Source organism: Anabrus simplex, chromosome 1, assembly GCF_040414725.1.
Source record: "Anabrus simplex isolate iqAnaSimp1 chromosome 1, ASM4041472v1, whole genome shotgun sequence".
NCBI lineage: Eukaryota > Metazoa > Arthropoda > Insecta > Orthoptera > Tettigoniidae > Anabrus > Anabrus simplex.
Window position 1 is genome coordinate 249205040 of NC_090265.1, and position 22567 is coordinate 249227606.

General features: G+C 39.0%; 1 protein-coding gene across 4 annotated transcripts in view; it reads right to left on the minus strand.

Annotated features, from left to right (window-relative positions):
- Window positions 1–22567, minus strand: part of LOC136864544 (trypsin eta) — a 243539-nt gene that overhangs the window by 152375 nt on the left and 68597 nt on the right. For all 4 annotated transcript variants that reach the window (XM_067141682.2, XM_067141672.2, XM_067141690.2 and 1 more), the window contains exons 4-5: window positions 21943–22084; window positions 7027–7137 (exon numbers count right to left, since the gene is read on the minus strand). In XM_067141682.2, coding sequence (XP_066997783.2) covers window positions 7027–7137; window positions 21943–22084 — 253 coding nt within the window. The remainder of the gene's footprint in view (window positions 1–7026; window positions 7138–21942; window positions 22085–22567) is intronic.

The window sequence follows — 22567 nt, forward strand, 5'->3', positions numbered from 1 at the left end:
TAAAAAATCAAGTAGTATTAATAAGTAAGTTAGGTAATAATGAAAGGTGATTCTGCCTGTGATAAAAAGATTGGAAGATATTAAGAAGTATTGTCAAGAAGTTAAATGTGGTAAGTGGTGGAGTGTGTTGGTTAATTGTACAAGAGGAAGAAATTAATGGCGGAAATGTATTATTATTTGTAAGAGGTAGAGTTGGTGGTGTATAAGAGTGATTAATTATTGAGGTTGGTGATATAATAAAGAGTGACTGAAAGGTGGTTGGAAGTTGGTCTTAGAGAGATTAGAGTTACTGTTAAGAAGCTGAATTACGTAGGCGGTCGAGCGTGTTTATTAACTGTGTGTGAGCTAAGAGTGAGTAAGTCATTTAATTTGTAACTTGATATGGAGTTTGGATTGGTGTAAAATGGAGTATAGTTAAGTACAACAGAAATATAGGTGAAGGTAAGAGTGATTATGAGTAAGAGGTTGAATTGGTGGTGTGTAAGAGTGATTAATTATTATAATGAAGGATGGATGAATGTTGGTTGGAGTTTGGGATAAGAGTGATTAGTTACTGTTAAGAAGCTATTAATTATTGAGTTTGGTGATATAATGAAGGGTGGCTATAAGGTGGTTGGAATTTGGTCTGTGAGTGATTAGAGGTACTCTTAAGAAGCTAAATTAGGTAGGCGGTCGAGTGTGTTTGTTAATTGTACTTAAGTAAGGAGTGGATAAGTTATTTAATGTGTATTTTAATGTGGAATTTGGGTCATTGCGCCTTGGAAGTGTTTCCCTTGCTAAGAGTAATAAATTAATTTAAATGGTAAGAAAGTGGAGGTTGAGGTCATAGGGAATAACGAGAGGTAACTTGAAAGAGATGGCTAGTAAAAGAGTGATTAAGCTTAAATGAGATTTGGGTGATCGTTGATACGAGTGATTATGATTATGAGATGGATCTGGTGGATATAACTGTAAGAGTGATTAAGTTATAGAGAGTTATAGAGTTTGGTGAGAGTGTTTGTAAAAATTGTAAGGTGGTAAGTTTGGGGAAGAGTGATTATGTGGTAGAAATTTTTGCAATTGGATTGGAGATTTGGTATAGAGTGATGTAAAAGACATGGCGTGAGATGGACTTGATGGATATAACTGTAAGAGTGATTAAGTTATAGAGTTTGGTGATATGAGTTAACGCAAATAGAATTAGACTTGAAGATATAGGGTTAAATTGTCCGTGATCGATGTTGTAACATAGGTAGGCACAGCTCAGCAGACTGAATAAGAAGTGAGACAGTAATATAAGTCATGGTATGAGGAAGCAGACAGGTTGAGTACTGACAGTGGCTGCTCACTCAGATGTGTGATGTGAGAGGGGGGAAAGGAATAGCCTGGTTTCGCTGATATAACAGGGCGAGGGAAGGCCATTGCCTTCCATGGTATGCCGCTGTGCCATTCTTATTGTTTGTTTTGTTTTGTTTTGTTTTGCCGGAAGGTGTTTCTTTTACTTATGCTGTGTTGCCAGTTACTTTTTCTCCGAACAGGAGCTTAATTTCTGTTTTATTTTGTCGTTGCTTAATTGTTACCTTACTTTATGTTGTAACTAGCAAATGTACCCGTGCTTCGCTACGGTATTCCAAATTGTATACGGATATCGAAGTAAATTACTGTACATGAAGTGAATAATAATTTTTAAATTGCATGTCTCTTGGCGTTATCCGAGAAAAATAATAGGGAGGTCCCTAGACGTTGTTTCCAATGTAAAGTGCGAGTTGAGGAGTTGTGATGATAACTACAGGTCCACTTGTCTACCACAATTCACTATGTTTTAGAAACGTTGAATAGGGTGAATTTGTGTAAATTTTCACACAGTGAATTACTTTTAAGATACTTATGCAACAGCTTCAGACATAGAATTTGGCTCACATATGGCTACTGGGTGGGCCAATATTCGTGTAGAATTTGATGATCCCGTCTTTCCTATAAGCGAATCAAACCATCAATTATACGTGTACAAAGTGCAAAATTTACGTAAATCCAGAAATGGAACCAAATTTAACGTATAAGGGATAGAGATACGACAAAAAGTCATAGGACCAAAGTTGTAGATCACTCCAAATTGAACTGAGATTGTGCCATCCGTTTTGTGATACAACTTACCGTTCAGCCACCAAATATCTCGAAAGGAAGGTCTGCACCGTCATTAAAATTGCCTCCATATCTCGATATTTTTCGGGGGTAAAAAATAAAAATTTTAAACACCTCGTCAATTTTCCATCGGTTACAGGCAAAAAGCTATAATTTTGCCAAATTTCTATTTTCTAACTCGCCTGGAAGATTGTGCTGCCATCTTGATATGGGGGAGGGGGTTAAGAATTAGGACTTTCAGGAAACTTTTAAGCCCATGAAACCTATAGTTTATCGTTTTGGATAGATATCACCGACTGTGTTCTTATGCAGATTTGAAACTCTCAGCGTGTATCCCTCAGTGAATTTTGAGAATTTAGATTTTTCTAGGGATCCTGCAGTCATCAGCTTGTCTGGTACCAAGTTTTAAGATTCTAAGATGCCTAGAATGGTCTCATTAACACTCTGTTTTCATTTTCATGCCTTAATTTATATATATAGTACAGTAATATAGATCGCGCCAAAGTGACTACAATTTATTGATATGGATTATATTTCACCCGCTTCCCTAGTGGTTATAGGGGCGTCTTACTCCAACAGTATGCTTTCCAGGTAATAAGTCATACTTGAAAGTCATACTGGAACATACACACGTCCATTATCTCGGTCATTTTTGACAATTTATTTTTTCACCCTTTCTCACCCCCTATGCCAAAGGGGGCTGAAGTTGAACTTTAAAGATCCGGAATGTTACTATTCATCTCAGCGACCCGAAAAACTATGGATTCGGTAATTTATTCGATTATTATTATTATTATTATTATTATTATTATTATTATTATTATTATTATTATTATTATTATTATTATTATTATTATTATTATTATTATTATTATATCTCACTTACCACTCCCCCTTCCTAAAGGGGGCTAAACTTTGAGCTTTAAAAATCGTGAGTGTTACTATTCATCGCAACGACCCCGAAAACTACGGATTCGACACTGCTTTCGATTATGTTTATATCTCAATCCCCCCTCGCCTCCTACCACAAAGGGGGATGAACTTGGACTTATAAAATATCCGGAGTCTCACTATTCATCTCAGCGACCCCGACAACTATGGATTCAACACTATTTTTGATTATTTTTATATATGACAACCCCATTGCCCCCCACCAAGAAGGGAGCTGAACTTTAAAATATCCGGAGTGTCACTATTCATCTCAGCGACCCCGAAAAGAATGGATTCGACACTACTTTCGATGATTTTTATATCTCAGCTCCCTCGCCCCCCCCCCCCCCCGTCCCTAAGGGTTCCTGAGGTGTCCTACCCCCACGTGGTTTGTCTGCTCATACTAAAAATTCGAAGTGTACAATTCACCTCGGCGACCCCGAAAGCTATGTATTCGACACTATTTTCGATTAATTTTATATATCACTCCTCCATCGCCCCCCTCCCCCATCACGAAGGGGGATAAACTTGGGCATTAATAAATTCTGGAGTGTTACTATTCATTTCAGCGAGCCCGAAAAGTATGGATTCGACACTACTTTCGGTGATATTTTATCTCACCACCTGGCCCCATCCCGCCCCTAAGCGTTCTTGGGGTGTCCTACCCCCACGTGGTTTGTCTCGTGATACTAAAAATCCGAAGTGTACAATTCACCTCGGGGACCCCGAAAACTATATATTCGGCACTATTTTCGATTAATTTTATATATCACTCCCCCCTCGCCCCCAACCCAAAGTAGGGTGAACTTGGACTTATAAAATGTCCAGAGTCTTAATATTCATCTCAGCGACACTGACAACTATGGATTCGACACTATTCTCGATTATTTTTATATATCACTCTCCCATCGCCCTCCCCCCCCCCCACACCAACACGAAGGGGCTGAACTTGGGCTTTAACATATTCCGGAGTTAATGGTTATGAATTTCATGTTTTTGGTCCGTATTGAACTGAGAATAATATATAAGTAATAATAACAACGTAAACGTTTCCACCTTTTCAATACTAAAATATATTCACAAAATTATAAATTACACGGCTGATGATGACCCCTAGATGGGTCGAAACTAGTACCGTGTAATTTATAATTTTGTGAATATATTTTAGTATTGAAAAGGTGGAAACGTTTACGTTGTTATTATTATTACTTATATAATATTCCGGAGTGACACTATTCATCTCAGCGACCACGAAAAGTATGGATTCAACACTACTTTCGATTATTTTTATATCTCAGCCTTCTTGCCCCCCCCCCTGATCCTAAGGGTTCCTGGAGTGTATTACCCCCACGTGGTTTGTCTCCTGATACTAAAATCCGGGAGCCTCCGTGGCTCAGACGGCAGCGCGTCGGCCTCTCACCGCTGGATATCGTGGTTCAAATCCCGGTCACTCCATGTGAGATTTGTGCTGGACAAAGCGGAGGCGGGACAGGTACTCCGGTTTTCCCTGTCATCTTCCATTCCAGCAACACTCTCCATTCTCATTTCATAGCATTTATCAGTCATTAACATATCACTTTGGGAGTGGCGACCCCATCGTACTAATAGCCTATATCTGCTTCATTCATCACATCCCTGACCCGGTCAATGACTGGAAAACAGGTTGTAGGTTTTCATTTTTTTTCACTAAAATCCGGAGCGTCACTATTCATCTCAGCGACCCGGAAAAGTATGGATTCGACAATATTTTCGTTAATTTGTATATCTGACCCCCCTTGCCGCCCCCCCCCCCCGCCCCTAAGGGTTCTTAGGCTATCTTACCCCCACGTGGTTTGTCTCCTGATACTAAAAATCCGGAGTGTACAATTCACGTCTATTCATCTCAGCGACCCCCATAACTGTGGATTCGACACATTTTTCTATTTTTATACAGTGACCCCTTGACCCCCCAGCCCTAAGGGAGCTACGGATGGCTTGCCCCCACAGTGCTCGTCTCCAGATAGTAAGTCATAAGTGCACCAAGTTTGGTTGAAATTGGTCCAGCGTTTAGGAGATGTGTCATTTACACACACACATACACACACACATATATATTACAATTATTCCATTTTTTTTTTTTTTTGTTATGTTGGTTTAATGACGTATTGCCATGGCGGGTAGATGTCTGGCTCCACCACTAAATGGTTAGCGTGCTGGCCTTTGGTCATAAGGATCCCGGGTTCGATTCCCGGCAGGGTCGGGAATTTTAACCATAATTGGTTCATTTCGCTGACACGGGGGCTGGGTGTATGTGCCGTCTTCATCATCATTGGCCAAGGACCATTTTGCTGCGGTGATCATTTATTGTAATTTATCTTATTTTGTTAGTTTGCTTATTTAATTTAATTTAATAATTCAATTTCGTGTTAGTTTTACTAATATACAGCTTATATTGGAGTTAGTGTGTTCCTTGAAAAAGGATCGATTGGTTTAATTACTGTAAGATGCGAGGAAATAAATAAATAATTGAATTGAAAAATTAGTTGAATTGTATGACTATATTTATATCACACAAACGAAGGATGTTACGGACGTGAAAATTGGTGTTTGGAATCTCCTTCAAAAATAAAGAAACACATACTTGGGGGGGGGGGGGAGGGAGGTATCAACTTAAGAAGAGTGTAAAAGGAGTTGAATTATTTTTATGAGGATACAAATAAGAACTGGACTTAAAACAATACACCCCTAAGGGGTATTGACTGTGGGGGCGAGGAATAATGACAAAAATATGCTTTTATATGAAACCATTTGAATTACGAATTTAAAATTTCAAATGATATCCTAGGTGTTAAATAACAGAAGGTTTGAAACAAATGTAACCCCTCAGAGAGTTAAATAGGGGTTAAGATCCGAAAACATATTCATTCCTTCCTCCGAATCGGTTTAACGTACGAAGACAAAATTCCAAATAGTGGTATATATTTTAAACCCTAAGTGTGAAATACGAAATATTTTTAAACGTTTCGCCCCTAAAGTGTTAAATGAGGTTAGCTCCGTAAACGAAATTATTCATCTGTCCAAAACCGTTTGACGTACAAAGTTGTAATTTTATGAGAAGGGTTTTCTTTTATGTCCTAAGTGTAAAATATCGTATACTTTAAAATAGTTCTCCCCTAAGGGGTTTAGATGGTGGTTGACACTCAAAAACACAATACCCATTCTTCCAATACCGTTTCAGCACGAGATTATTTTAAGGGTGGTCTTCTAGACTATATCCTAGATGTTATTAAATACTTAAAAAAACAATCACATCTTAAGAAGTAGTTATTCCTCCATTATTGTTTGACGTACAAAATCAAAATTTCACACGTATTAAATAAGATAGGGTTTAAAACATTCAAATTCTTCCGTATGGGGTTCAAATGAGTGTTAGATCAGAAAATAAATAATCATTCCCCCAAACCCTTTCGACGTACGAAATGAGGGCGTGTTTTACAGGCTCAGCTGACAGTGGACTCCACAAAATGTACAACTTTGAATAATAACTTTCAGTTTAAAACCGTAGCGAAACACGGGTATCTCGCTAGTTTGAAAATAATTATTGATGATTACAAGAAAATAATGTTTTTATTTTTCTTTTTGCGCTTTCGAGGTATTGTAGACAAGTGTTATAATATACTAGGTACAAGATGGAGGTGTTGGTTAATTTGAAGCTATTCTATTGGATATTTTGTTACATGGTCTCCACAGAACTAACGGGAGGCTTCGTATAGCTACAAACAAACATTTAAAAAAACATATTTTGTATAAATGAGATGATATTTCTATGAGCTATAACTTCAGTTCCTTTTACTAAGATTGTTAATTATTATGTAGATTATTAATCTATCACTTCATTTGTTGAATTCAAACTGAATCTTTACTCAAAAGAAAATGTTCAATTAACACTGGTTATCTGATTCATGAATTGTCCCATAAGCTGGGGAATATTCTCACCTTCTCAGTATGGCCCCATCCGCTGACCACGCAATTTTTTTTCATGATTGGCTTCGCAGGAGTTCTTACAATGGCTGCCACAGCATTGCCGAATTGGAAGGCTTTTTGAACCTGAAAAAATATAAATGGATGAGCTGTTGAGTCAAATGTATGAAATCGACATATTTTAAAGATTAATCTGGTACGAGTCCCCGAGTAATTTTTACTTTATAAGCTTGGGATGGCAAGTAGATAAGCCCCTCATTGCCTAGTGATCAGTATTGATTCAAAAGTTTTTTCCATCCTCCTCTTGACCTCCTTCTCTTTCTTGTAAATATTGAAACCGTCTAACCTATATGTAGTCAAAAGCGTTCAAAAATACATTTCCAGGAAGAAAACTAAGAAGAGGCGAAGTGCAATGAGTTCAGAGATTTCTGATGAACGCTAGATAAAGCGTAGTAATTTCATGGCCGTGGTTGGATACGCATTATATTACTTTTGAATATCAGTTTGGTATCGATATTCTTACTGTTAGACCTATCGAGTAAATGTGATGTGCGTAATGGAAAGTTACCTAGGTCAATTAGCTTCACTTCGAGAGGATGTTGAGTAGGAACTGTAGAAGAACTGCATCTTCTGGGTTCATCATCTCCCTGAATATCTTGTGAGCGAAGGATAGGGAATTTTCTCATCGAGTTGAGATATTGGAGCGTCCATATAGCGATTACCCATGAGCGCTACCTTGTTGGACATCGAAGGTGACTGGAAACCATGAAAATGATGTGGTCAATATTACTCCCAACGAACGGTTATGTATGTATGTATGTATGTATGTATGTATGTATGTATGTATGTATGTATGTATGTATGTATGTATGTATGTATGTATGTATGTATGTTCAGTCCGTCAGCGATGCCGCCGGTGGGATCCTCAACAGCTCTGCCATCAGCTGTCATAGATGCCCTAGGCATCACTGAAGAGGCGTACTAGGGAAATGAGGAGTGCGGTAGTTTCCCGTTGCTTTCCTCGCCGAGCCAGAGTTGTTATTACCTATCAGTCTGCCAAGCCCACTGAAATGCATACACCAACCGATCCTATGAGCAACATTTTCACACCATTCATAGCAGGGACTGGCTGCATAAGGATTGGCATTACTAGCATCGCTCATACCTCAGTCACTTTCATATTGTCAAAGCCAAGGATAAGACAGAGACAGATCTATGAAAGTAACAAAATTGCTCTAGCCTATACCAGAAGACATAGTGCACTCTAAACACTAGGTGCTGCCAGCAAAGTCATTGAACGGTTATGTAGGAAGTCAGTAAAAGAGTTGGAAACTTCTTCTTCTTCTTCTTCTTCTTCTTCTTCTTCTTCTTCTTCTTCTTCTTCTTCTTCTTCTAAATCGTTGTTCCGGTTCGGTACGTGATCCGCTACTCTAATCTTGGAACGCCAAACTGTCATGGTCATGTGCATCCTTGGGATGAAGGCCGATGATGGATTTCATATCTGCATTTACTGTGAAAATCCAGCGTTGGGTCGATCACGGGGCCGCCGACCGTCGACTTCTAGTTGATGAGTGGCACTGATGACAGTGGTCGGTACAGTGTGAGTTAGATGACCAATCCACTCTAGAAGTGCTGCCTTATTTGATTGTTCCGGACGTAGTCGAGTAGGGAGACGCAGGGTGACCAGCGAGCTATGCACATCTCCAGCTGATTTCGTGGCTTTCCATCAGACCTTTCCATACAGTGTTATTGGGTGGATCATTGAACGATGGATCTTGGGTTTCAGTCGGGCTGGTTTTTTCTTGTCACACAAGACTCCTGTGACTTCTCTCCATCGTATCTAGGTCACGCAGCAGTACCAGCACCGCGCTTGAGTGCCTTGCTATCTATCATGATGAAACCTGAACTCGGAATGGTTTCCAAGTATTTATTTCTGGAGATGTTCAAAAGGAGACCGAAGTGTCTGAGATGGTCATGCCAGGTCTTCACTTCTTATTGCATTTCTTCTCTGGTATTAGCTCCCAGAATTAAGTGTCAGCATAGAGCAAGGTCCATGGAGCATTGTACTGGAAGCCTCGCGCGATGGTGTCCATTATCAAAATGAGGAGCAGCCGTTAGAGCTCTGAGCCATGATGTACTCCTATATTTACAGGAAAACTCTCCGACGTTCCAGCTGCGCATTTCACTCTGCTGGTGTGAAAACGTATATCAAATCTTAGTTTATAATCAGTTCAGGAACCCGTGGTCACATGATGTATACCATATGAGTGATCCATTGCCTTCTCCGAATCGATAAAGGCTATGTGCAGTGGCGTTCTCTTTTCACGGTGTTTATCCATCAGCTGGCGAGTGCCGAAAATTGCATCGGTGGTTCCGCAGCCTTTCACAAAACCACATTGGTTGGTGTGTAGCTGGACGATTTCACGGATGTGCTAGTCAATAATACTTCCAAATATCTTTGTCCTCATTTTGCAACAGCATTTAAGACGTCTGCTAGCCAATTGGAGTAGTGTTACTCGGTTCGTTCAGTTTTCACATGTGTGTCGGCAAATCGGCAGGCTCCGGTACTTTGAAACTTTTCACAATGTTAATAGCTCTAGCAACTTATCCAACTGAGGTTCGAGGAAGGGGCCATCATATAAATAACCCTCTGCTATTGGTGAACATTCGAATTCAGATTTGAAAATTTCACTCTAATGCTATTGCCACCGCTTCAGAATTGCGCGCTCGTCCTGTAGCCGCTATCCTTTTTCGTCCTTTCTGCATACATAAGCTTCAATATCCCGCGCTGTATTGGGCCTTGCTTTAATCAGTATTCAGCCGATAGATGCTTTCTTCACCGTTCTTTGTGTCAATATGTTCGTATAGACTTTTGCTGCTTCAGCCGATTTCTTTGCATCTCCCCTTATCACAACATATTTTTGCCAGTTCTGAGTGTTCTTATCCTTGTACCAGTTGCGTACGCCATCTTATTTGCCCGTACTTTATCCCGTACTTCCTCAGATCAAAACCATATCTGTTTGTCTATGCATCGGTGACCAGATTTCTTCTATCCAAGGATGGCCTTTGCTGCACAGGTGACGGAGTCATGTAGAATAGACCAGGTTTCATCAATCGCTTCAGGTTTAATCATTGGGAAGTTGATGGCATTTAGGATTGTCAACCATCTTCCAGCTTCTACCATCTGATAATTGCTAGACTTTTCACCGCACCACAATGTTGTTTTGTGATCTGCATTTCAGTGACTAGAAGTTTGTTCTGTGTGGCTAGGCATTCAGATGGGCTAACCTTTGTGTTAATAATATTTGGAAGTCACGTTTACGCTGTAGGATGAAATCAATTTGGCTGCGACTATCACCACTAGTGTACGTGATCAAATGGCTAGCTCATTCCTTGAAAAATGTGTTACTGATGACAAAATCGCACTCTTCGGCAAATTCGAGGATTCTGTATCCATCATTGTTGCGTGCGCCATACCCATCTGCACTGGTTCCAATGTGTCCATTAAGGTCACCACATAGCATTATCAGTTATTCAGCCAGGCACATTGCAAATTGATGATGCAGCTCTTCCCCAAATGCATCTTTTCATCTCGCCGCAGCCTGCATGAGGCGCGTATGCAGAGAAGATGCGCAGGCGAACGCGGATGACCAATGACAAAAGGTGATCGGTATAACGATAAACCTCAGCAATCTTATCACGTAGGTCACCACTGACAATGATGGCCACCCCACGATTGTAGCCGTCAACAATGCCCATATATTTTTGGCCTTCCCATCCCGTTTCATGCATGTAATCAATGCTCGTTCAACGCCGCTTGAGCATCTTGGCGAGTTCGCAGCATGTCTCGTTAGAGTGAGCTATGACTAGAGCCAGGATTATACGTAGAATAAAAGTAAGAAATATGTACATAATTATGTACCGTAGCTAAAATTGAGAAAATATGTAATAAATAAAAAATATGTAACTTAATACCTAAGCTTTATTTGATGTAGTCTTGTACACAGAAAAGGAAACACACCCGAAAAAAGTTAAAAGTTTAGATGTTATTCAACAGTCATCATTCATTTGGGGGCGCAATTAATACCTTTTTTTCCAAATTTTCTGCGGTCATCGAATGCCTTCTGTCTGTTAAGATGTTCTTATATATATTTAAAAAAAGACCTTTCACTTCACATTAAGTCACTGGCGCATATTTCAAATAAGGAATGATATTGGAAGATGCGTTCTCATTTTCAGGGAGTTGCACCCAATACGATTGTCATACTTTTACTTTGCGTCTTTCTCCGTAGCAGCAGCGATATGTGATTGATCCACCCTTCACACTGTACCGTTACCTCTTAAGGGATGTAAAATCCATCAACATAGCTAAGGGATGCGTTCTTTGACAGAATACTTCACTTTAAATTATTAATTAATTATTTTCAGATGTTAGAGGTGTAGCTTACATACCTTTTAAACTAATTTCAAGTGTTTAATTAAAAACTTAAATCGATGTAAAATTAGTGAAAAAAAGAATTGTGTTTTCTTTCAGATGAGCAATATCCTTCAAAATATTTAAAATATGTAATACTTATCAAAATATTTATTATGCATCGAAATATGTAAAAATATGTAACTTTAAACTCCTGGAAATAATGGTCCTTCTAGTGTGATTCGCCGACATTTTAACTTTTCTTGTAACTACATATATGGGAACAGAATATGTAATTACATATAATCCGGGCTCTAGTTGTGACGCGGAGCTGAGCGTCTGTCTGCAGTCTGCGAGAGCCCCGGGGTGCAATTGCCAGCATGGCAATCGACAAAGACCGGCGGGGAGTATCGATCGAAGACCGTTGGCCTGTTCGCCCAAAACGAGTTGCTTATTGTGCCAGACAGTACACGACGTGTAGTGTTAGAAACTGGGTACTGTGCTAATTTGTAAGTGATAGAGTGCACAATCTCTAAAACCGGCGTGAATGAGTGTGAGTAGAGCGAGCGCAACCTGTGGAAATAGTGCGTCTCTTAGCTTTAGCTAATAAATCTTAGTCATTGAATTAAACGTTATCAGTTTTGTGTTCATTTTCTACATCCCCCCCCACTCGTTACGTTATTTTAATTTCAAGAAATAATATTAGGAACAAATATCTATAAAACGTTACTTTCTGTAGTAGTATGTTTCAATACCACAGTAGGCTACTGGAGACTGAACTGCTTGGTGTTAACAAAGCAAACATTGTTAGGTTATGCGAACCCATTGAAATTTCATGACTTCAATCAATCAATCAATCAATCAATCAATCAATCAATCAATCAATCAATCAATCAATCAATCAATCAATAACTCAGCCAATCACTACTGATCTGCATTTAGGGCAGTCGCATAGGTGGCAGACACACTATCTGTTGTTTTCCTAGCCTTTTCGTAAATGATGGCAAAGAAATTGGAAATGTATTGAACATCTCCCTTGGTACGTTATTTCAATCCCTATCTCCCCTTCCTATAAACGAATATTTGCCCCAATTTTTCTTCTTGAATTCCAACTTTATCTTCTTATTGTGATCCTTCCTACTTTTAAAGACACCGCTCAAACTTATTCGTCTGCTAATATCATTCCAAGCAATCCCTCCACTGAAAGCTCGTAACATACCACTTAGTCAAGCAGCTCATCTCCTTTCTTCCAAGTTTTCTCAGCCTAAACTTTGCAATATTTTTGCAACACTACTCTTTTGTCGGAAATCGCCCAGAACAAATCGAGCTGCTTTCCTTCGGATTTTTTTCCAGTTCTAGAATCAAGTAATCTTGGTGAGGGTCTCATACACTGGAACCATACTCTAGATGGGGTCTTACCAGAGACTTATATGCCCTCTCCTTTACATCCTTATTACAATCCCCAAATACCCTCATAACAATATGCAGAGATCTGTACCCTTTATTTACAGTCCATTGAAGATATTTCCTTATATTAACACCTAGCTATTTACAATGATCCCCAAAAATAACATTCACCCAATCAACGCAGTACTGTAATTAAAACTGAGAGGACTTTTCCTATTTGTGAAACTCACAACCTGACTTTTAACACCGTTTATCACCATACCATTGCCTACTCTCCATCTCACAACATTATCGAGGTCATTTTGCAGTTTTTCACACCTGGATGAAATGGTAGTTTAGAGGAAGGCACCTAAAATTTAATTTCATAATATAATATTATTGGACCTATCGAAAAGTACTACATAACAAAGGTTACAGAGAATGCAATTTCCGATCGTTTATTTTTAATTGAGATTTACAGTGCCGATTATGATAAGAGTGGTATTTCAGAGTCGAAAGAACACTAAATGTGAAGGCCGACAATGCCGAAAGCTCATAAAATTGATCAACAATAACATATATTGACCATTGTTTACTGGAATTTTCTTCGTATGTTATGCTGTCATTCATCTGCGATAGATGGGATTACTGCTGCGTACCGAGTATAACAGCCTGCTTGAATATTGGCGGGAAATAGCTGGGAAGTTAGGTCATTTTCTTCTTTAGCATGCCATTCCTCTGTTTCATACATTGTCTGATACTACTGGTACGTAACACACTGGTTCATCATAGTATTCCAGCTATTCGCTTCCTACTCTGACGCGCTGATTTGAATAAGCAATGTGCACTCTTAAACAGAATAAAGGCAGAGGCTCGTTTATGACCTGGTCTAGAATTACGGTTTCGGCCTATTCCAAATTATAGCACCACAATTCACTAAATAACTCGAAATTCAACCCTGAAAAGAAAAGATTCTTCCCATTCACTTTTGTTAAATTCTACATTCATTTTATTCCAAATTCTGGCTTGGAGGAAAAATTTGCCTCCAAGTCAGATAGTTTTTCCCGCCGCCAGTGTAGTGAGTTGAGGTTTTCCGACTCATCGGGTACTCCTTGGAAACACATATGTAAAAGGGCATAGTTTTCGCCCTGGGATTCTCCACTATTCATCCCCAACAAAAAAGTAGTTACGGCTGTCTGCGGCCTGGTCACTCCAGCCCTGGAACTTTGGACTATTAGATCAGCAGTGTAGTACTGTTGTTAAAAAGTTAGAAAATGTGTGGTTTTCATTTGATCGAGTAATTCATATGATAGCATTCCTTTTATTGTGGCATTCCTACTGGCGTCATTGTAATGAGCTATGTTGAATTCAGGTGGGAAAACCACAAAGACAGTCTTTCTTAGGATGTAAAAAGGCAGGTGGAGAGTGAGTGTCTGCCATTACAATGAAAAATCCCCAACTTGATTGTGACTGATGATAGGCAAGAGGGTCTACCATTACAATGAAAATTTCCTAACCCAGACTTCACATGAGAAAAGACGTTTGGTGACTTCCCCGTCGCGTGTAACGGTAAAGAACTATGCAATCTATATATGTAAAAGAACTTGTCCTGACTGACTGACTGACTGACTGACTGACTGACTGACTGACTGACTGACTGACTGACTGACTGACTGACTGACTGACTGACTGACTGACTGACTGACTGACTGACTGATTCATCATCGCCGAGCCGAAACTACTGGACATAGAGAAGTGAAATTTTGGGGATACATTCATATTAACATGTAGGTGCTTGCTAAGGGAGGATTTTTGGATATTCCATGGCTAAGGGGGTGAAAAGAGGGGTTAATTTTTAAAATGAGAATATCTATATCTCAAAAACTTAAAGGTTTAGAGTAATACAAATTGGTATTTGGTATTGCCTTTAAAAATAAAGAAACGCGTATTTTTTGTTTTCGGAAAATCCCATGAAGGAGGGTGAAAAGAGGGGAAAGGGGTTGAACACTTTTCATGAGGAGACTTATATCTCAAAAACTGAAGAGGTTACAGTCATGAAAATTTAAATTTTGAACCTCCTTTAAAAATAAAGGAACACGTGTTTTTTGTTTTTGGAAAATCCAAATAATGGAGGGTGAAAGGGGGCGGTAATTTTTTTAAATGAGTGTATCTATATCTCGAAACTGTAAAAGTTTACAGACGTAGATATTGGTATATAGAATATCTTCTCAAAATAAAGAAATACGTACTTTTTTCGGAAAATCCCAATAGGAGGGGTGAAAAGGAGTGAAAAATGGGTTGAATGCCTTTAATGATGATACTTATATCTCAGAAACTGAAGATATTACAGACCTGAAAAAAGTCATTCGGGATCTCCTTTAAAATTAAAAAAGCATGTACTTTTTGTTTTTGGAAAATCCAAATAATGGAGGGTTGAAAGGAGGGTGAATTTTTCAAATGAGTGTATCTATATCTCAAAACTTTCAAACTTTACAGATGTAAAAATTGGTACTTAGAATCTACTTTCAAAATAAACACGTATTTTTTTGTTTTCAGAAAATTCCAATAGGAGGGGTGAAAAGGGGTGAAAAATGGTTTAATGCCTTTAATAAGGATCCTTATAGCTCAGAAACTGAATATGTTACAGACCTGAAAATCGGTATTTGGGATCTCCTTTATAAATAAAGAAACATATATTTTTTTTATAAAATCCAAATAGTGGGGGGTGAAAGGGAGGGTGTATTTTTAAAATGAGTGCATCTATATCTCAAAACTTCAGAAGTTTGCAGATATAAACATTGATATTTAGAATCTCCTTTAAAAATAAAAGAACACGTATTTTTTCGTTTCCTGTAAATCCCTATAGGAGGGGTGAAAAGTGTGAATAAGGGGTTGAATGTCTTTAGTGAGGGTACTTATATCTCAGAAACTGAAGATATTACAGACCAGACAGTTAGTATATGGAATCTCCTTTAAAAATACAGAAAATTTTGTTTTTTTGTTTTTGGAAAATCTAATTAACGGGGTTTAAACAGGAGTGACAAATATGGGTTTATTTTTAGAAAGACTATATCTACAGTATATCTCAGTAACGTAAAAGTTACAGACGTAAAAACTGTTATTTGGAATCTCCTGTTAAAATAAACAAACAGGTATTCTCGGCAAATTCAATGAAGGGAGGGGGGGTGAAAAATTGAACAATTAATTGAATTAATTGTATGAGGATACTTACATCTAGTTGTTACAGAGGTGAAAATTGGTATTTATATCTTCTTTAAAAATAAAACGACGCGTTTTTGGAGGGGGCGGGGAATCGTTTTTGGGGGCGGGTGTGAAAAGGAGTTGAATTCGTTTCACGAGGACATATATCTCAAAAACTGAAGATAATCGGTATTTAGAAGATGCTTTACTATTAAGGAAACAAATATTTTTTGCCGGAAAATTCACTTAAGCGGGGGAGTGTGAAAGTAAGTGAAAAAAAGTGAATTATTTTTATGGGAATACTTATATCTCAAAACTGAAGGTAACACACGTGATTGGTATTTGGAATCTCCTTTAAACATAAATAAACACGCCTTCTTTTTTGAGGTTGGGGGGGAGGGGTTAAATCAACTTAACCGCGGTGGGGTGGACACGGAGGTGAGACCAATTGATTTTACTGTTCCTAATGTAGTTATAAGGAGCCTCCGTAGCTTAGTCGGCAACGCGCTGGCCGCCTCTCACCGCTGGGTTTCGTGGTTAAATCCCGGTCACTCCATGTGAGATTTGTGCTGGACAAAGCGGAGGCGGGACAGGTTTTTCTCCGGGTACTCCGGTTTTTCCCGTCATCATTCATTCCAGCATCACTCTCCAATATCATTTCATTTCATTTGTCATTCATTAATCATTGCCCCAGAGGAGTGCGACAGGCTTCGGCAGCCGACACAATTCCTATCCTCAACGCTAGCTGGGGGCTTATTCATTCCATTCCTGACCAGGTTGAATGACTGGAAACAGGCTGTGGATTTTCAATGTACATATTCTGATCATAAACCGATCATTTTTTATCTTTCCTGGGTTCGTTTTCAAGAGCCATCTTTTCCTTGGGAGAACCTTCTTAGATTACAGTAGATTCTCCTGGCATATAAATAAAAATTTAAACACACTTGAAATAAACGATAGGTATAAGATTGACCGTGCAATTGGTCACCTCTATAATAAAGTCAATAATGCACGGAAGTATGTCATTCGTATCGCCAGAAGTCCTGCGCACTTGCCTACGGGCGACAATGGTGCTGGTCATACCGTCATCAATGACAATGGCAGCAGATGTAATTTACCGCCAAGTAGAGGTCTTGCATCTTGCTGTGGGGTCTAGAACAATAATAATAATAATAATAATAATAATAATAATAATAATAATAATAATAATAATAATAATAATAATAATGTTCCGGACCGTCGTCAAAATGTGCGGACCGTGCTGGAAACGCGTCCTGGGCGGGTAATGACTACGATTGCAGTCCGGCCGCCGGTTCAGTACCGCCAAGGCACCCAAGAAGACACCACGCCGGATCTCCTCAAGGTTTTGATCCACATTAAAAATGCTTATAGGAAAAGATGGCAAAGATTTAGGGACCCAACTGACCGGGTGGAATACCTGGACCCGGGAAGTACGAAATCGATTGCTGGAAAAAGGATTGAAAAATGGAAGGAACGTTGACGTAATCTCTCAGAAAACGAGTCAGATCGTGAATTTTGGCGGAATCTCTCAGAAAACGAGTCAGACCGCGAATATCAGCGGGTTATATATAAAACGATACGCATTCAATTTTAAATTTCAGTATAATACCGTAGTGAAGCACGGGTATCTTGCTAGTTTAATATAATCTTACTCACAACGTGTGCATACACTACCCAGCCTAGAACTTTGTATACAATATAGAATTCCGTAGCGAAGCACGGGTACATCAGCTAGTTGCATATAAGGATGAACAAGAGTGGGAGATGGGTGATATTTAAATGTGTATAAGAAGGAGGACACCGACGAGGGATCACACACAAGTTGACGTTCATTCTCGTGAATGGTAGTGATTATTGTTTTAAAGGGAAATACAGCTAGGCAGTCATCCTCTATTAACACTAATCAGAAGAAAAAAAGAAAGAGATCCCATACTTCGAAGAATGACTCTATTGGCAAAAGGTCCTGCTCCATGGCTGAATGCTTAGCGTGCTGACATTTGGTCACAGGTGTCCCGGGTTCGATTCCCGGCAGGGTCCGGAATTTTAACCATAATTGGTTAATTTCGCTGGCACCGAGCTCGATAGCTGCAGTCGCTTAAGTGCGGCCAGTATCCAGTAATCGGGAGAGAGTGGGTTCGAGCCCCTTTGTCGGCAGCCCTGAAGATGGTTTTCCGTCGTTTCCCATTTTCACACCAGGCAAATGCCGGGGCTGAACCTTAATTAAGGTCACGGCCGCTTCCTTCCAATTCCTAGGCCTTTCCTATCCCATCGTCGCCGTAAGACATACCTGTGTCGGTGCGACGTAAAGCGAATAGCAAGGGAAAAAAAATGATAAACTGGAAAACTCGGAAAGTTGGTCAGCAAATACATCGAACGAACTATGGGACTAATGACCCAGAGGAGTAAGGTAACTTAGGGAGATACCGACATGAGGGAGAACTTGACACTTTTAAGCTTAGCGCCTCTGATAACCACAGTACTGCACAGGTCAAACTTGCAAACTGGAGCCGTATGGTTTTGTGCTCATGGTCATCCTGTTAGTTGAAGATTATCACTATAAATACAAGGCATATGAATAATTGAAGGTAAGTAAGTAAGTGAAATATGATTTAAAAGTAACTTGTTATAATATGATGAGTAGATTGTGTAACGAAATAGGTAGATATGCGATAATTTTAAGATAATGTTTTAGGTTAGGCGCACAAAGCAAGTTTTGGAGAAGCGGTCATGTCATTTCCAAATCGCCAAACCTTCAGCTTGGTAAGTTTTGCGACCTCTTGCCTGCCAATGAAACTCGGGGAGATCTAGACACGACAAGCTGGAAGATTTCGACAGTGTCGAGTTCTCCCTGAATCTCTAAACCGGGATACATTTTTGGGGACAGGGTTTAATGGTGCGTTAATACTACAGTTTAGTAGGAGTAATAAATGATGACAATGTAGTGTATTAGGATATTTATAATATTTTTGCAATGTGATATTTTTATAATAATGTTTGTAGTGTTAAGTTAAACTCAAATTACGAAGGTTGGAGACTGATAATAAAGTAAAAGTTTCGCATTAATAGGTTTGCATCCAAATGGTTACAGGTGAAGGATGCCACGGAAATAGGTGTACAAAGGTCTGCTTGGACGATGGAATGCAGAAGATATGGCTGCTGCTATAAAGGACGCGAAAGAAAATGGAACTACTTTAGCAACAGCTGCGAAGTATTTCAGTATTCCAAGGAATACACTCAGATCCAGAATACTATCTGGTATATCTATCAATAGAAAACTGGAAAAAGGAGCAACAATTGACAAAGCTATGTAGGACCATTTAGTCAACCATATTTTTCATCTCTATTCTAAGGGGTTTGGGCGAACAGTGACCGACTTGCGAGAACTGGCTTTAATGGTGTTAAGAAGCATATTTAAAAAACCAAATGCAATGGTTGGATATGACTAGGTTTTTCAAGAACCTGGTAATATTTTCAATGCCAATGAAAAAAGGAAAGAAACACGTGTTTCACAGCACCACGCCAGAAAAGGGATCTACGGTAACAGTAATGGTGTGTTGTAATGCTATTGGATATGCTATCCCACCCTTTGTTATAATGAAAGGGGTATGGCAAAGATACACTCAAAAGGAATGCCCAGTGGATCAGTTGTTAAAATGTCTGAATCAGTGTACATGACCACTGAGATATTTTCATTATTCCTTGATCACCTAAACCGTTACAAACCTCGGGGCAGTATTCGGTTGATAATCGACGGACACTCAAGGCACTGCAAAGATCCGGATGTGCTTGATACGGCATCAGCTTTATGAACAGAGATGTGTTGCTTCCCCCCAATCCGCCACGGCGACTTCACAGGATTATCGGGAAAATTTAAAGAATAGGAAACGCGAAAATGAAAAGAATCCTTCAAATCGAAGGACAACAACGAGAACTCGGCGTGCGCAACGGGGAAGCTAGTTTCTCAAGCAGTCTTCCTTGCTCTGAGAATTAATGCGCAGTATGTGACGACAACCGTAATGCGGCATGGTTCCAAGGTAGTGGGGAATGCAGGAAATGGTTCCACGAGATGTGTGTGGAAAACGGAAACGATGAACAGTTTATATGTACCCACTGTGTACAATAGTTGTGTAAATATACGGAGGTCCTACCTAGTGTCAGGTTCTCCCTAAGTGCGGGAGAAGTGGACATTATTGCATCCTTTATTTATTTGATAATTTAACATGTTATGAAATGTTATTTCTTGCCATAAATAATAGAAAATATAAACTAACTGTGTACAAAATCACCAGGGAAATAATTGAAATATTTTACAAATAAAGCATGATCGAAATTACAGGTTTTTGCTTAGCGTGTCGAGATATCCCTAAATTACTATATTACAGTATATCAATTGTCTTCCTCTTCATTGATTACATGCTGATTACATTACCGATTTCTGTAACATAAATATATTCTGAAGAACATGGAAATAATTCTCCCTCAATCAACTGTCAAGGCACCGGATGATGAAATAAATATTGTTGTTGATGTCATTATGAATGGACAGATGATATCAACGTGGGTAAAATTGTATTTTCCAGTGAACTCAAAATGTGGGAAAGAACTGTTTCTTCTAACGATCATCCTGAACCAATGGACTTCATTTCTGCACTTAACATTTGCGACAGTGATATTTTTCCAGCAATACATCGAGTACTGAAACTGTTTGCTATCTTAGCGGTAACCATTGCCACACCAGAACACTCTCTTTCATCCCTGAAGTATTTAAAAATTTATTGAATGGATAAGCTCTTTTGTATATACACAAAGAAGAACACGTGACAGTAGAAAATACAATCCATGCGCAGACCAAAATAACCTGGAAATTTCTGCTATTGTAATAACATGAAGACAAAATAATGTGTCTTAATTAAATAAATCTGTTATTTTGAAAGTTTTAATTTAATGTTTCCAATTTTACAATATGCACCCAACATTATTTTATAGACGTCCTCAAATATTAATATGTTCCTAAAGTTTTGATTTTAAATTTTAGGGGTAAGCCGTGTGAAATCAAAAATAAAGAAGCAAGAATATTCTCCCCAAAAAATTTCCGCGTACGCCCCTGCCCCCTTCCTATCCTAAGAGGCGACTGAAACGGAACCGCAGGGGCTCTCAATTTGGGAGTGTAGGTTAGCGATCACGGGGCCCCTACATGAGTCTGGTATTGTAGGTGCTTGTGCCAGGTTCCTCACTTTCATCTTTCTTATCTGTAGATTTGTGGATTGCAGGGTATCCATTTTCATACCCTTCGTGGCTTTTTTTTTTTTTTTGTTATTTGCTTTACGTCGCACCGACACAGATAGGTCTTATGGCGACGATGGGGCAGGGAAAGGCTAGGAGTGGAAAGGAAGCGGCCGTGGCCTTAATTAAGGTACATCCCCAGCATTTGCCTGGTGTGAAAATGGGAAACCACGGAAAACCATCTTCAGGGCTGCCGACAGTGGGGTTCGAACCCACGATCTCCCGAATACTGGATACTGGCCGCACTTAAGCGACTGCAGCTATCGAGCTCGGTTCGTGGCTTTTCCATTTCTTTTGCCGATGCCTTCGGTTTTCTAAGTATCAGACCCCTTTTATTTTACTTCTGATTAGAGTTAACAGGGGATGTTCACCCCTCTTAAAACAATAGTCACCTCCACACATACATGCATACATACATACTTACACCCATTCACACATTCAACCAGTGGTCTCTAAGGTCTTTAGAAAACATGGAAATGTACATTAATCAAACCAAATTATCATTTCTATAAGGTACGAACAAACTGTAAGTTTTATTGTTGGAGAAAAAAGTCAGCGATTGTTTCTGAATTTCAAACGTGTCATTGTACAGAAAACTGCAAGCATCCCATATAATTTATACTTACCTTAAGTATAGCGATATCATTCCTTAAATCCGAAGGGTCGTACCCATCATGCAGGATAATCTTTTCGACCTTGTTTTTTTTGGTCTCGGGATCATTTACGTCGGTCATTCCACACTGCACAAGTATACCGCTGGTGAAAACACTGTAAAAATAATGATGATAATAATAACAAAAATCTGGGGATAATGTCTATGACACAAACATCACAACAATATGTAAAAAAATACACTTACAGTCGAAACATAAAAATTATTCTAATAACAACATAAGATTCGTAAAGTTACTTTCACAAATAAATCACTAACTACTTCCCTTAATGTCTACAGTGATACTGTTCGACCTCACGGCTCAATGGACAGCGTAGTGATCGTCGGTTTAGAGGTACCCGGGCTCGATTCCCGACTGGGTCGCAAATTTTAACTTATTGTTGCCGTTGATGATGATGATGATGATGATGGTGCTTGTTGTTTAAAGGGGCTAACATGTAGGTCATCGGCCCCTACATTATTATTATTATTATTATTATTATTATTATTATTATTATTATTGTATTACTGTACATGGTTGGGCTCAGGCTATCAAACCCGCTATTATACGAAATATATGTATATAAAATAAGAGGTTC